The sequence below is a fragment of the Narcine bancroftii genome, chromosome 5, assembly GCF_036971445.1.
Source record: "Narcine bancroftii isolate sNarBan1 chromosome 5, sNarBan1.hap1, whole genome shotgun sequence".
Taxonomy (NCBI): Eukaryota; Metazoa; Chordata; class Chondrichthyes; order Torpediniformes; family Narcinidae; genus Narcine; species Narcine bancroftii.
This window is the reverse complement of record NC_091473.1, coordinates 32,406,324-32,423,107: the sequence shown is the minus strand read 5'-3', so window position 1 is coordinate 32,423,107 and position 16,784 is coordinate 32,406,324. Positions and strand designations below refer to the sequence as shown.

Below are 16,784 nucleotides of genomic sequence, written 5' to 3'. Positions count from 1 at the left end.
ACAGGACCGTCTGAAAAATCCACTAGAGCCGGTGCAGTAGCATGGAGCATTCTTAACTGAGCACTTTCAAAAACATGCTGATAAGATTAAAAGACATGCAGTCTGTTTCTTTTATTAGTTATTCAGGCAGGCACATGATATTGTTTCTTGACATTTTGATAAGATAATGAAAACCTGCTGATAATTTTTGCAGTCCAGTAACAGAGCAGGATCATTTGTTTCAAAGCAAGAAGATCAACTTTAAAAAATATTGTACAATGCTGGAAGTGTTCGGAGAATGCAAATTTTCTACTCAATGATTTCTGGAAACCTCGATAAGGGTTTTTGTTTACTGCAGCTGAATTCTTAACCAAACTATTTTCAGTAATGCATTACACAAAATAACAACACGTGACAGCAACATACTGTGATACCCAGATTAGCTGCTTAATATTTATAAATAGTTCACTTACGTGTCATCTATAAATGTTATTCCAAAATATTCCTTCTCCTTGAGGTTAAAATGAGATGCCACCAGATCAAGAAGCTCTCTGGATAGAAGCTTTGGCTAAAAGAAAAGAAACAGGTTAGTTTAACTTTGGCACATGATGGAAAATTATGTTATTTACTTGATTAACAAGTTCTTTAAGTGTTGCCGTGTCTCAACAAAGAGCACATTTTCAGATGACACTCTCTCGAAAACAGTTCATTTCAGAGGCTTTGAAGTCAAGTTTATAATCATCTGATTGCACGAGTACAACCTAACGAATAGTGTTCTCCTGTCTTCTGTGCAAAAAAAAAGTGCTGACACACAACCAGACATAACACGCATACAGACAAATTGATACTCATGCAGGACAAGCATTCATATACATAAATAAATATTGTTTCATGAACATGAGAGTCTCAGATGATTAGTGTGAGCATTCTCACTGCCCACAGAAAGAACTCTGGTGGTGCTTGCTCTAATACTCCTGTATCTTTCCAGATGGGAGCAGTCGAAAGATGCTGTGGGCAGGGTCCTGAATGATTTTTGTGCACCCTCTTCAGACAATGATCCCGGTAGATCACGTCGATTGGTGGGGGGGGAGGGAGACTCCAATGATCCTCTCTGTTGGTCTTATGGTCCTATGGATTGATTTCTGATCCGTTTTATTTGCAGTCGCCATATCACTATATGATGCAGTCAGCCAGGATACTCCTGATAGGGCTCCTATCCTCACCTGCTCAGTCTCCTCAGGAAGTACTGTTGCATATTGTAAAGTAGGGCACAATCATCAAAGATCTGGATCATTCAGGATGAACTGACTTGATGTTTCCTTCTTTATCTCATATTGGAATCACTGCGCAGATCAACACCTCCAGTCAACATTCCACACTTGCCTCATCAAGGATTTGTCCAGTGCAACTTGTACCACAATGCAATTCTGAAAATGTTGCTGAAGTGGTTTTATTCTACCCTGGACTAAAGGCTTTGCAAGTGCACTGCTGTTGGAATTTAAGCTAATCCTGTATGATCAAGGTGTACATCAAATAGAGTAACAAAATAATCAGGAAGATATATAAGCAATTGCTGTAAATGTAACCAACAAATTTGCAACTGTAAAGAGTTGGAAAAATGAAGTAGTATAGCCAGGCCACATTATCGATCCACTCACTGTCCCAGGTAATAGATTAATGGAGAAGTTGTAAATTGTCCGAGGTGACGTTGGTGCAAAGAATTAATGGCAGTCTAGCTGTCAATTCTAAAAAGGGGACTGTCATCACTGAGCTTCGGAAAAGACTAATAACCCTTTTTTTTTGTTGCATTCGCAGCCTGAGTGAACAGCTTATTGCTCAGTCAAATACAAGATAAAAGACCTGAAAGAATTCCAGTCCTCAGCAAGAAAGTCCATTATTGCATACATAAAAGCAAAGAACAGGCAGATCCTTTTGGGGTTTACAAGTGACTGATGCTGGTGGGAAAACTTCGTAGGACTCCAAGCCAGCTCAAAGCAGATATATAGTGCAGAAGCATTGTTTGATGCTTTATGCCGATCAAACACAGAAACTGGCTAATAAGGAAAGCCATTATGTGTAGGGGTAAAGTATTCATTAACCCTTCTATCCATCTTGGTCTATTTGCCTGTTCAGAGCTAGGTTTCTTCTTTCAGAATCACTTCTGAATTGTCCAGAGTCCAAAATTCACCTATAGGGGTGTAGATTAATCTCTCAAAATTTAACCAGTGTATCCAACTTCAAAATAAATTGGATGATGAAAATACTGCATCATGGTTAAAAAAAAAGTAATGATTTCTCAGTCAATACCTCAGAGGAAGTTTAGCTAGCAAATTTATGTTAAGTGGAAAGTTGGCATTTTTCACATTAGAACAAGTGGTTATGGTTGTGGAGAGGCAAGAAAGCAGAGGAGTGTGAGAGGCAGAAGATCCAACAGAGTGGTAGTGGTCTGATGCTACAGAATTGTCCATTTCCACAATTCTGCAGAGATGAAGTATGTTCACTGATTGATGTTAAAGGTCTGTTTCACTTTTTGAAAAATGGCTGATAATCTGTAATGTTTCAAAGTTCTTGAAGTTGGTTCAAATTCAAAAGTTAAAAAAAAAATCAGTCATTAATTCATTGAAACATAATTGTACAGTGATTTTTTTTTAGAAGAAACGTTCCTTATCCATGATAGTTGGCAACTTCATTCAAATAGATCAGGTAGCATAAGGTTGACCAGGGATGGCTGGCATATAATTGAGGGGCCAGATATGAAATGCATCTGGTGCCATGGCTCAGTACATTCTGAAGTATTCTCAGAGACAGCAGAAGGCAATAAAAATCCAGAAAACAATAAACTGAGCCCTCAATACTCGGTAGTTCTCCAGAGTTTGTGAATACCATAGGGTGTGGTATTTGGAAGCATACTGTGCAGATTTGCAAGAATAATAGTTTTAAGGGTTAAATAGTGAGCCCATATGGCACAAATATGGCCTGCCTTCCTTTGAGTTTAGAAGATGAGGGGTGATTTAATACAGGCAATTAAAATGAGAAAATAAGTAATTTGTTTCCTGGGGATAAGTTCAACAATGTGCCAAAAATCACTTGAAAAAATGCAGTTTCCCCACAGACTCCTGTGTACCCTGGGGTCATGACAAAAGTGGAGGAGATTCTGAACTTTGGAGAGTCAAGTCCATGCAGTAAAAATGTACCATCTCGTAACTACCCACAAACCTGTCTCTCCAGTCACCTCTTGCCCCATCTGTAGAAGACTCAACAGTTCCCACAAAGACCTCACTGGTCATTTCAGAACTTACAGCCAGAGTAGAAGTGAAGGATAATTGATTCAAAGTACAGTTCAAAGAGAGACAACCTACCTGAACTAATAGCTCCAGTTTTCTGTCATCTAGGAGGTTAACTTGGCAGTGTCTACCTTCCGCCATCTGGAAAAAGTAAAAAGGTATGATAGATCAATGAATTGCATTGCTCTTCAAATTATTTTGCTGCATTTGAAAATAGATCTGATTATAACGAATGCATGAAACATTGTGCATATGTATGTGTATGCTTGCTGAGTGCTGCTAGACAAATTACACACAAATGAAAAAATGGAAGAACCAACTTGAATGACAATAATTAGAAATAGTTACTTGGAAATATTGCAATGAATGCTATTATTGTGCCTGTTTTCAGTGCAGTTATTTTTCCTTCATTAACTTAATAGAATGAATTTGGGAGGTGGAGTTCAATCAGCTGACACAACGACATGGAACACAGGGCTGACTGGGAATGAATCTTCAGGTCACATTCATTTCACAATGTACCAACCAGAATTTCAAACAGAATCCAAAACTTTAGAAAATATGTTCAAAAGCAATAGGTTAATATGTTATTATATTAACTGATAAAGTGTAGACCCAACCATCGCTTCAATCTTCCCTTGATCATGGGCAGATCTAGGGACAGAATATTAAATCAGTTTAATTACCATTTAATCGATTCTTGACCAAGAACACAATGTTCAGTCCCCTCCCCCTCGAAGTGGCTGTTTAATGTCTCTCTCCAGCCTGAGGAAAATCTATCCAAAATGAGTCAGAGCATCACTAACTAAATTCCTGTGATCACCTCAACAATTCCCACAGATTTGAAAGGGGCACGTCTTCATCAGATTTATTGTTTATAATCTGGTTCAGATTTTCTCTCAACCATAGCTCTCACAGTTTATTGGTCACGTGTATGGATATCACCTCTCCAGCTGATATTTATTGCCCATTCTGGATCGACCTCTCAACTGAACGGCTTGTCAGGATAGTTCAGAAGGCAGCTGTGAAGCTAAAGTCATAGGCCAGGTAAAGAGGACACATTTTCTCCTAACTGTTTTTTTTTTGTTTTTATGTGGTTTCACATCATAACCAAAACAAACATTTGAAGGTTTGACTTAATTAACTGAATTTAAATTCTTCAACTTTGGGATTAATTATCATGTTACCATATCAATAATGCAGTCTATGAGGTTTGTTGTTATTTAGTTAAAATGTTATCCCATACCATTACCAACAGTGAAGTATAGAAATGTGTCTTCGATTCCATATGGCAAGTGTATGAAAGAGTAGTAAATACTTTTCATTCTGCTAACAAATGTAGCTCCATTCACTTCAATGAAACTGGATTTCAGAATCTGTATTGCTGTGCATTTAGCACTTTATGAAGGATGCACTTTTTACTCCAAGGTTATGTATTACTCAAAAGTTGATCTGATCATACTTCTCAGTACACCTTATCTTTTCTATTTGTTTCCTTTTCCTTTAACTTCCCTGAATGTCCCCATTTTCTCTAAGGTGAGATAAGCTTATTTTCTTTTGTTACTATAGATCAATTTGTAATTTCTCTCCAAATGTAACAGGTTGAATCTATTTGACTTGAGAGCTTTAAAGAAGAGAATTTGCATTTATATCATGTTATTATTTCTGAAAGAAAATTCCAACGTGAATCATTAAGCTCATTGCTTTTGTTTAATAGTACATGGACCTATGGAGAACAAATGAGATGAATAACCATTTGATTTAATTTTGATGGAGTTGATTGAGAAACAAATATTGGCCAAAACACAGAGGAATTCCTTGTTCTTTTTCTGATCAGGGCTAGAAACCCTTAGTGCACAAATATACCCTCATAATAAGTCTTAAAAAAAAAATGCAATGCTCTGAATTCATGGTCAACTTATTCACCATCGTACAGAAGTGTTGAGCTTTCTCTCTCTTTACCACTGTTACCTTTATTTGATGGACAGTGACTGATACAAATTAAATCAGACTCTATCACTTTACCAGCTAACAGTGATGCCAAATTAATAAGAAAACAAACGAAATCAGGACTTATACAACTGACTCCTTGAAAATTATGCCCCTCTATAACACGCTCTTGCATTTATATGGACCTTCAATTCTAGAGAAATGTCCAACATGCAGCAGAGATGAAAATCAGATATGAATGGAGCATTGCAGGATGGTAAGCAAGAGTTCTGGTTAAAGCACATTTCAACCACCAACTAAACCAAAGAAGCTTTGGCAAGGAGTTTCACGGAATGGCACTTTGACTGCTGACCATCTGGGTGTCAATAGAAATGCAATGGATGAATGCACTGAACAGACTAACTGGAGAAGAGAATAGTGGGTGTTATTGGACAGCAGGAGATTAAAACTTCAGGCATGGATGATGCCAGATAGCACCAGAGTAGAAATATGAAGTCATGGACTTTGATAAGACCAACACAAAATGTTATACTTTTACGAGAAGCCTAGACGACAACTATTTTACAACCTGTAGATCCTTTGCTTTATAGTAGTCAATCTCAACGAGGGTCATAGAACCATGACCCCCTCCCTCTTCATCCCAGGGGCCACAGACTGAAATCATAAATTATTTTTATACATTTGATAGAAGTATGGAAGAAACCAATTAAACTTTATGGCTTCATAGAGAAGGAGGCCATAGCCAAAAAAAAAAGGTTGTGAATGGCTGCTTTGTGGGAATATGATGTTAAGGAAACCGTTAACCCCTTATGAAACACTAGTTAGGCCTTGGCTGAAACATCATTTGTGGAAACTGTAGGAAAGAGATGTAGGAAATCTGCGGAGAATATTTTTGAGAGTAGTACAAGGATTGTGATTTTAGTAATGAGCAGAGCCTGAAGCAGGAATTGTTCTCCCAAGACTGCACATGGTCAGGATTGTTCTAAACTAGATTTTGGTCAAGCAAATAGAAGTTTGCTTCTTGTGACCAAACCACACTGCTTTAAAGAGTTGGGGAAAATGTTAATCACCCTACTCCATTAATCTAAATTCACTGCTCAGAAGGGAGAAGCTTTCAAGAGCAAAGCTGTTGTGTAATTGAACACTTGCAATGCAATAGGGATAGAGCAGGAAAGTGGATGGGAATCATTGGAAAAGTCTTTCAAAGAGATGTTAGGTTGAATGGTTATTCTACATTGCTTCAGAAATCACCAACACGTCTCTATGTCATTTGCCATCAAATATCTGGCACAAGTATTTGATTCAAACCACCTTCCTACTATTAAAAAAAACCTCATAAATGCGCACAACAGATGTGGTTCTCGATTTTAACAAGTCGCAATGTTGTAAATTACATATGTACATTTCAAGGGTGCTTTCTGCATAGCAGTGTCAAAGAAATACCCAGCGTAACAGCATGTGGTTTCAATCTGACAGATGGCTCCCTTATTAAAATCCAGCACTCAGAAGATTGACTCTTAATCTTCACTTTTGATTCCCCAAATAATGGTCCTCTCTCTTCATGAACAGAAACTGTTTACTGTGCTCTGGGTTCAACAGAAAATTGATTTTAATTGTACAGCAAGCACTCAAGCTATAGTCTGTTCATGTAGATGGACAGTTGAGAGTATAGTGCAGTATATGCAAAGATCTACTGGGGCAGAAGAGTAATGGGATGAGCCTGTTTTGTAACAATGACTGGAGTATTCAGTCGGCAGCAGAGAGTTTGGAGGTACAATGCATTTTATGTGTGCACGTGCCTTGCAAATGAACCACTCTATGCATAAATCCTGTGCAACTGTGGCTGGAACAAATAATGGAAGGCACATATTTTTATTTATTACTGACATTTTAATTAATTTTTTTTGTAAATGACCATTTGTTACTTTTAACAAAGGACTGAATAATCACCCAATTTTATTTTAAAGAAAGCAATAACATTCTGACATACTTTTAGTGAAATCATGGCCATGGACAGAGAAAAGATGAAATGGAAATACACACATTAGCAAAGAAGAAAGACTATAGAGAAAAATGTTTGATTACTACCATCCAGCCTAATGGAAGTGGTTTCTTATCCTCATCTACTCTTTTCCTTTTCAAAGGCCCCCCCCCCCACACCTCCCAACCAACTCCAAAACCTGATTCTCCTTTCCCTGCAAACTATTGATTGACCCCTCTCCAATCTTCTTTTCCTCACCAGAGTCCCAGTTAATGTTCAAAATTCATACCAATTATTTCATACATCTCTCCAGTCAGTGAAGGGGGAAAAAAAAATCTCCAGGTCAAATTTATTGGAGGTGGATATGTATAAATAACATTTTGTCTGTTGCTGCAGTGCATTCTCCTCCCATTCTCTAGTTTTTGGTATAATCAGCTTCATTTTCCACCAACATTTCCCCTTTGTTATCCTGCTTAGCCAGATTATCCTTGGAATGACATTGATTTGGAGTGCTTCAGGAACTTTCCTCCGCAACCCCCCCCCGCCACCCATGCTCTTGGTGGTGGCCCTTTCTGAGATTAACTGAAGGTATCACATTTTTGAACACATTAATGGCACTCACCTTTAATTATTTCACCTCTCTAACACCTCTTGCCTCCATCACAGCCCATTACCTTTCTATGCAATATCCAGCTTTGGATGTGGTGCAAGTTACCCTAATTGAGAACCAAAGCCTGGTAGGGAAAACTTGACCAAGAGGAGGGATAATAGATAACATTTTGACAAATACTCAATTTAATCTCCAACAATATGAGGAATAATTTTTACATATATACAGTATAGTGTGATTAAAAGCTGGAATGGGCATTCAGTGAGCAATAGCGGTGGAGATTCAATTATAGAATTCTTAGGTGATCTGGACAAGTTTTGAAATGAAAGAATCTGAAGGGAAAAGGGGGAAATGGGGAGTAGAACCAACTGTACCATTCTTCCATGGAGTTGGTGCAAACATGGGCTGAATTGCCTATTATCAAGTAAAAGCAAAAATCAAAATAGAGTTGATCAAATTAAACTTTAATTAAGACACTGGTAACTGATGCCAAAAAAAACAAATTGCTGGAAGAACACAGCAGGTCAAACAGAAAGGGGAGAGGGAAGGAATTGTTCATGTTTTGGGTTGATTCCCTTCATCAGTGATGGAGTGGAGAGGGAAGTGTGAAGAGAAAAGGATGGGTGAGATAGGAGCAAGAAAGAGTTTGATGGACCAAAGAGGGGTGAAGAATGATGGAGATGGGTGTGTGGAATTGGGAGGTAGACACCGTGAGTGGTAAGAGAGAATAAAAGGGTCAAGTGATGCTGGGTGGGAGGAGTGGATGGCCAAGGTGGATGAGGGCAAGAAGCAGGTACACAAAAGCTACGAGCGCTGGAGTCGGACATAGAAGGAAGGTGATAATAGGAACCAATAGCAGAGGTTAAGAGCAGAGATGGACTAGATGGGGGAGCATATCAGGTGGGTAAACAGAGTGTAAGTAGGTGGATGAAACGTCAAGGTTAAATATAGCTTTGTCCTGTATTTAGGCAATCAATTTTCTGGTGTAGTCCAAGACTATCAGAGATTTTATTGCTGTTTACAGGGCTGATCTGACCTAACTGAATGACAAGAATAGATTAGATATAATTGCAATCCACAGTTATGTATTGCAGGTGGTCATATGTCTTCCCTGTTTGAAACTTATTCAGAAATCACAGCACCTGTCAATCAAGGTTGGACTCCAACCACCCATTAGTGCTCACCTTGTTAATGGCTAATTCAAATCACCTTGGGTCATTGTTGGCTAGAAGTACAGATTAGCATTGTATATAACATCAATGCACAGCACATTCTTTCTCTCTGCCTCATGGTCCAAACTCAGGACATTGCTCCATGCCAGGTCACTACTGTGCACATTGCTGGAAGTGTCGTCGATAAGGTGTGCACTACAATGAGGCTGAGTAGTTAGTACTGCAATAGGTCAGTACTTGCAGAGAGCCACAACCCCTTTGGAGTGTGTGTGTGTGTAGATTTCAGAGTCAGTAAGCAGTTTTTGGCTCTCCATGATATATCATGTGAAATAAAGTCTGTGTAACAATACTCGAGGTGTGTGTGTGTGTGTGTGTGTGTGTGTGTGTGTGTTTATAAGTAAAAGAGCACGTTTGTAGTGTGAGCAGGTTGAGTATAGGTTTACTGTGGTTGGACTCCAACTGATGTCCAAGGCGAATGTCTATATTGGTACTTGATCACTATTTCAATTAAGTGACATTTGATGTTCTCCCTGTGTGTTAATAAAAGTTTGTGTCCAAACTCATCTCTCTGTGAACCCACCGAATCTTATATTCTTCCTAACACGACAGACACGTTTCTGATTTCAGTGACCTGTACAATCACAATTAAATTTAAATTCCTGGATTGAATTCTTAACTGACAGCAATCTTCTTATTACAAACAGCCCGTCACCTGCAGCTGCCTACCATCCCAGAACCTTGCCGAAGGTGACTGCAGCTAGAGGTATCACACAAAAAGGAAATCACTCAATGGATTTATTAAGAGGCTACTGTCCTCTCCACACAGAAAGAGGGAATTATGATTAGGTATTATTTTGTTTGTCCAATACTAAAAGGTGGAAGATGGATACAAATGTGATGGGCAGAATGTTTTTCTAATGGAATCCAGCAGTATGTTAGGGCAATAAGATGCCTTAAATGGTGCATTTTCAATGTTAAAATTTGTGATTATATTTTCTTAAAAACTGAAACTCTTTTCACTTTGCCATTCGAGAATGAATTCTTTCTCCCCATACTTAAAAAAGTTTAATCATGAGCTGTAGATGATCTATTCCTTGCAGAAGATGTTTTTAATTCAGTTTCCTTCTGTTGGTATTTAATTACATCTGTTTTTGGTCACTATGCAATAATTCCAGTCAGAGCTGAAAGCTGATTTTGTGGAAAACAAAACATAGTCTTTTCACGGAAGCTGTGCCAGGAGTCACTCTTTCCTTTCCAATTGCCCCACCCAGTGCACAAGATGTCAACCTGCTGGATCCTGTGCATCAAGACTTTGTACTCTCTCCAACTCACCAGCCATTTCACAGCAACACATCGTTCTTCAACATTGATGCATGTTAAATTTATCCTTCCCCTTCCCCTCAAGCTCACCTGATACAGTAAAATGCAACGTTATCCAGAACCTAGGGGGTTGCAGATGCTGGATATGCAATGCCTAACTAATACAGCTGCATTAAGAATAAGCCGTCAAAAAGACAAAAGACAGTGCAAGATGTAAAGAAGTTTGAAAAAAAAATCAGTATTGTAGTCCTTAATTATATAAAGTACATTTTTTCCTCAAGAATATTTTTTTATTGAATGTACAGAGAATTTGTAAAGTGCACAACATAAATGTCAAATTTAAAAACTTCAACAAAAATTATCAAACTCATAAAGCACATCCATGATGAAAGCTCATTGTACAATCTTATCCCAATCGCCCGTCACCAATTTAACCCCATCTACAAGCCTATATTAAAAAGTGTTCTTCATTCCTGGAGTAATACAATAAGGTGCTGGAAGTTGGATTTTATGTTTATTAAAGAAAAAAAAGAAACAAATAAATAGATGTATAAAAGAAGAAGGGTTAAGCAATTGACAAGATAAATACAGATATTACTGATGCGAATCAGCAAAGAAAAAAAAGCAAGTGAAGAAATGTCCTTAGATTTAACTTAAAGTTCTGAAAATAATTCAGGAAAGGTCCCTACACCTTTTGGAATTTTTGTTTGAATTACAAACTGAGTTATGGATCTTTTCAAGATTTAGACAAGGCATAATGTCTCTCAGCCAATGAATCATGTATGAGCAGGGCAGCATCCCTCCATCTTATTAATACTGCATGTCTGGCCAAAAGAGGCGAAGGACAGAGTGCGTCATTTGTTTGGAGTCAGGCGAAAGTCATCCTCTCCAATGGTTCCAAAAGGGCAACCAAATGGTTGGGTTGATTGAAATTGAGGATCACGGATAAGGTTTGGAAAACATCCCTCCAGTATTTTTCAAGGCAAGGACACGTCAGAAACATGCGAATAAGGGAAGCCTCACCTCTCGTACACTTATCACAGCAGAGATTCATGTTTCAATAAATACGAGATAACAAGTTTGGACATATGGATACTGTGCACAACTTTAAATTGCAACAAACAGGGGCAGGCACAGAGGGATGTTGATTAAGGATTGAATCCCATGCCTCATCCAACAGTGAAAGGTTTAAATCTTTTTCCCAGGTAGTTTTGATTTTGTCAAGGGAGCCACGTCTTATACCTACCAGCTCATCATAGATAATGATATCAAACAATTGTGTGAGGGTTATAAACTAAGAAACATATCAACCATGTTTCTATAAGGTACCCCAGACAAATTTAGTATCTGAGAGTGGAGAAAGTGTCTGATTTGAAGATATTTGCGTATTTTGTAGGTAGAACTTTTCACAAAGTTGATCAAATGATGCAAAATTCTTATTGATAAAAAAGATCTTTAAAGCACTCAGCACCTATTCTATCCATTCTTGAAATGCAGATTCATGTAAAGAAGGTTGGAAGAGATGATTGGATAGAATAGGACCTGAAAGAGAAAAATCATGAAATCCAAAATGTTTTCTGAATGGAGCCCATACTCTCACAGTATGCCTGATAACTAGATTATCAATTAATTTATTTTGGGGATAAGGGAATGAGGATCCAAAAAGTGACGTAATAGAAAGTTTTTTTAAACGGAGTTCAACTCCATTACTACCCATGATGGACAGTCAACTCGGTTATCAAAGTGTAAATGAAACTTAAGGCTGCGTATATTGACCACCCACTAGTCAAATTGGAAATTAGGCAACACCATGCCTCTGTCTCTTTTAGATTTTGAAGATGGACTTTATTTAGTCAAGGGCACTTACCCTTCTATAGGATGACATAACAGAGTCTGAGTCAAAAAAAAAATTAGGAATGAAGGTTGGTGTAGATTGAAAAAGAGATAAAAATTTAAGTAGAATATTCATTTTTATAAAGTTAATTCGGCCCATCAGGGATGTAGTCAAGGGTGACCACTACATTAAGCACTGTTTAACATGTTTTGATAAAATGAGGAAAAGATGCATGTTTTCTTGTGACTGTAATAGCAAAGTAAGAAAAATGATTTTTCACAAAGTAAGGTTAGTATAAACTGATGTGAGTGTATTCACAGAAAAAAGTCACTTTTGTGTATATTTAGTTGTATCCTGAGAACTGATTGAATTGACTATGTAATGACAACATGGGGGGGTAGGGAGGTATACTAAATTATCAAATATTGATGTCAAAAATTGGCTTGATATGAAAAGCAAGAGATCATCTGCATACAGAGAAATTTAATGTTCAATTCCTCGCAACACTGGAACACAATTGCTAATAGCTCTATGACTCTCTGGCCAGATCAAAAAGAAATGGGATTAAAGGGCACCCTTGACAGGTTCCCTGCTGGAGATTGAAAGGTTGCGACTGTTGAAATTTGGTGAGGATTGAAACAGGAGAGCACTAATACAGTAATTTATCCATGCAATAAAACTTGGTCCAAAATTGAATTTTTCTAAAATCGCAAATAAATGCTTTCACTCCACATGGTCAAATGGTTTCTCCATATCTAGAGAAAGAACACATACAGAAACTGAATCTGAGGGGGGAGTACAAAATATCAAATAGATGACACACATTAAAATAGGAGGGGTGGTTTTGAACATAACTAGTTTCATCTTCAGATATAATTGATCGCAAAATGTTCTCCAATCTATGAGCCAAAACGTTATTAAATATTGATGTCAAAAATTGGCTAAAGAGATTGGCTTATAGGAGGAGCACTCTGTTAAATCTTTACTTTTCTTTACAAGATACATGCTTCATTGAATGATGCTGGAAGTTCACCTTGCTTAAATGAATCAGACAGCTTAGAACTTAGATGAGGTGAAAGCAATAAAGAAAATGACTTTTAAAAATTCTGCAGGAGACCCATCAAGTCCTGGGGATTTAAAAGATTGTGGTGAAGATATTGCTGCAGTTATTTCCTCTTGCTATATAGGTTCATCTAATCTATTTTTTTTTAATCAGGGGAAAGTGTGGGGATGCTTAAATAATTGAAGAAATTCTCCATCAAAATGTTATCATTGGAGAATTCATAAGTGTGGTCGAGATTAAAAATTCCTGAATGTGTCATTAATCTTAAAGAGATCTGAAGTGACGTTGCCATCGTCTATTTGAAATTTGCCATTTTGCTTTGAATCCACTCAATTGATTAGCTAACAGTTTACCAGATTTACCACCGTGGATATAGAATAGGCTCTTACTCTTCAAAAGTTGGCGTTCAATTAGGAGTGTTGAGAGGAGGTCAAATTTAATTTTAAGATCTACTTGGTTTTTATATAGTTCTGGATTTTTAACTGGAGCATATTTGCTGATCTTTTTCTTTAATTTGATTGACTAGTTCTAAACATTCTTTATTGGATCTCCTTTTCATATTCACGGTATAGGAAATAATTTTCCCCCTCAGGTAGGCTTTCAAAGCATCCCAGACAATCAGGCTGGAGGTTTCTAATGAGATATTTGTAGAAAATAAAGGTTATCTGCTCCTCCATAAATTTCACAAAATCATTATCTGACAGCAGAGTCAAATTGAAACACCATTGTCTTTTTATTTGAGGAAGGCCAGGAAGGGTGTTGGATAATACAATAGGGGTGTGGTCTGACATCACTATCCTTTGATAATCACAAGAGCGGGCCAATGGGATCAGTTGATTATCATAAGAAAATAATCAATCCTAGAAAAGGTATGGTGAACGTGTGAGAAGAATATGCTCTCCTATATGGATGGAGAAAATGCCACACATCAGAAATATCATAATTTAACAGGAAAGATTGAATAAGTGAGGTGGACATCAATATGGCAGGGTTGGGAGAAGATCGATCCAGCACAGGATCCAACCAGCAATTGAAATCTCTACCAAGTACGAGAGTGTATGAGCTCAGATCTGGTAAGGAAGAAAAAAAAAATTAAAACCCACATTATCTGCATTAGGAGCATATATGTTGGCAAAAACTACCATTTAATTATATATTTTCTCGGAGACAATGATATAACAACCATTTGTATCTGATTTTATATTATGATGCACAAAAAGAATATTTTAGTTAATAAGAAAGTGGTGAAAATGCTGCCATCGCCCTTCCATGCCATGAGGTGAGATTGATCAAAACTATGAAAGTGTGTTTCTTGTTAAAAAAGAGCAATTGCTGTTTTAAATTGTTGATGTGTGAGAACACTTACCTTCTTTTAACAAGGTGATTTAAACCTTTAACATTCCAGCTAATGAAATTTAAGAGGCTATCAATTCTCCTTAATATAATTCCATAAATTATATCAAAACTCCAGGAATGGGATAAGAACATGCAACAACTAATATATTAGAGATAAACCATGCATGACCAGGACTTGTATAGGCTCCTAGAACATTAGCAGCATTGAAAAATTCACCCCCCCACCCCAAAACAAGACAGTTGCCAAAAATCATAGCAGCAAGCTCTTTAAGGCTTCATCTCCATTATTGCTGTTTGAAATACACTCAACAGACCTGAAGCAATGTTCAAATTTGACAGGAGCACATTCATACAAGGAAAAAATAAGTTATTTTCAGGATTTCTTGTGTAGTTCTAGAAAGTGTTCATTAAAATAGAAATACAAACTGCTACTAAAAAAAAAATAAGCTTTACCCAGTGTTCTTTTCACAAAGGTTAAATAGTTCACTGAATTTAAGGCAAGAGAAAGTACTCACATGACTGCAGCCCAAGTGGGTATGTTAACACATTTAATATTACAAAGGCAGAGGGGCCCAGCCTGTCCTCAGCATGCAAATATATGCCAGACGCTCAAAAAATTAAAAGTAATGATAAGTCAGCCATAGTCACCTAACAGTCATTTACGATGGGCGTGATGTAATGGTGAGAGAGACCATTGATATATCTCCATGCCACACTGGCCAAGCGTAGCCCCTTCTTGTTTCCATTGGAAATTATGATGTGGAGTCATGCAAGATACAGCAGGGAGCGTTGAGTCCTCAGATGTATAGTTCCACCATTGCTTCCCTGCATTTGGCTTGCTGGCTCAAAACTTACAGGCTGTTGTCTTCCACAACATGGATCTTCTGGCTGCAATAATTCAACTTCCCTCTCCACAGGACCTCATGGATCTTTTATCTGGTAATGATGGAAATGAAGAACAACCAAACGCGATTTAGCTGCTAGTAAGCAGTGGGCTTTGTTGACTTCTGGTGGGGAAAGGAGCATCTCCTTCCTGAATATCTATCTACCTAGCAGACCGGAGAAGAATTTTGTAGGGTGACCTCCTTCAATAGGATACACAGGTTTTGCTGTCTGCTCCGGCTTTCCAGGTTGACATCTTAAGCAGTTAGCTTCAAATTGCTTTAACGCAGGCTGGAGCAAACATTTTCTTGTTCACTGACATGCTGGCTCAGGTCATCCAAAGTGAGCTTGAGAGATGATAGACATTGCTCAACTCATCCACTATTGACCGGATTTGGTTGAATTTAATTTCCAGCAAACTAAAAGAAGTTTTTAAGTCAGCTACTAGTGCTTCTTTGTGTTGGTCCAGTAGCACAGAGATAGCCTCCATTGTAAGGCTCGTCAACATATTGTCTTTTTTTCTCCCAGATTTTTGAGGCAGATGGGAATAAAAGGGAAAGATTCAAAATATGAAACACTTTGATTGTGAAATAAAGAGGTGAAGGAGTGAAAAGGAATAGAAAGTAGGAAGGAGCACTTGTTTGTTGCTTCAATTCCGTACTGCTGCCAACAGGACGTTCATTTTAAATCAAATAATTCCCATAACTTACAAAATTTAAATTTGAACCCCAGTCACTGGTGCTGTAACAGCCACTACGCTAACCATACCACCATCATAATTAACCCCCTCCCCCAAGTTTACAGATAAAGTCTTAGTAATTTCTTTGGGTTGACTTCATGGACTAAGATTTATGGAGGGGTAATGTCCACGTCAGCTGCAGGCTCGTTTGTGGCTGACAAGTCCGATGCGGGACAGGCAGACACGGTTGCAGCGGTTGCAGGGGAAAATTGGTGGGTTGGGGTTGGGTGTTGGGTTTTTCCTCCTTTGTCTTTTGTCAGTGAGGTGGGCATCTACTCTCTAGCAAAAAAAAATACTACCACAATAATTCGCCACACCATGGATATAAAGAAGCCCCCCCCCCCACCACTTCGCAAAAATCACATTCTCCGAGTGAGCAAGTTTGTCGACACAAACATCTTCAGCAGCATCAGAATGAACTAGATCCCTCGAAGGGAAGCAATGTGACATCAAAGGTTGTATGATAATCACAATAAAGCACCTTAAATAATGTTTTGAACCCTTTTAAAGACAAATTGAAAGATATCACTGAAACAGAAATTTGTCTGATTCCCCAGTGGGTTGATGATATATTATCCAGATCATTGCTGATGTTGTGAACACCCTGTGGAGAG

General features: G+C 37.9%; 1 protein-coding gene and 1 long non-coding RNA gene across 4 annotated transcripts in view; one reads left to right on the top strand and one right to left on the bottom strand.

Annotated features, from left to right (window-relative positions):
* The window catches only part of frmd4bb (FERM domain containing 4Bb), a 335,203-nt gene that overhangs the window by 158,076 nt on the left and 160,343 nt on the right, over positions 1–16,784 (bottom strand). For all 3 annotated transcript variants that reach the window (XM_069937083.1, XM_069937082.1, XM_069937081.1), the window contains 2 exons: positions 3,339–3,404; positions 453–547 (listed from right to left, as the gene is read on the bottom strand). In XM_069937083.1, the coding sequence (XP_069793184.1) occupies positions 453–547; positions 3,339–3,404 (161 nt within the window). The remainder of the gene's footprint in view (positions 1–452; positions 548–3,338; positions 3,405–16,784) is intronic.
* LOC138763241 (uncharacterized) lies at positions 501–10,011 on the top strand. The gene is made up of 3 exons (XR_011357438.1): positions 501–565; positions 4,173–4,310; positions 9,681–10,011. It is a non-coding gene; the product is annotated as an uncharacterized lncRNA (long non-coding RNA).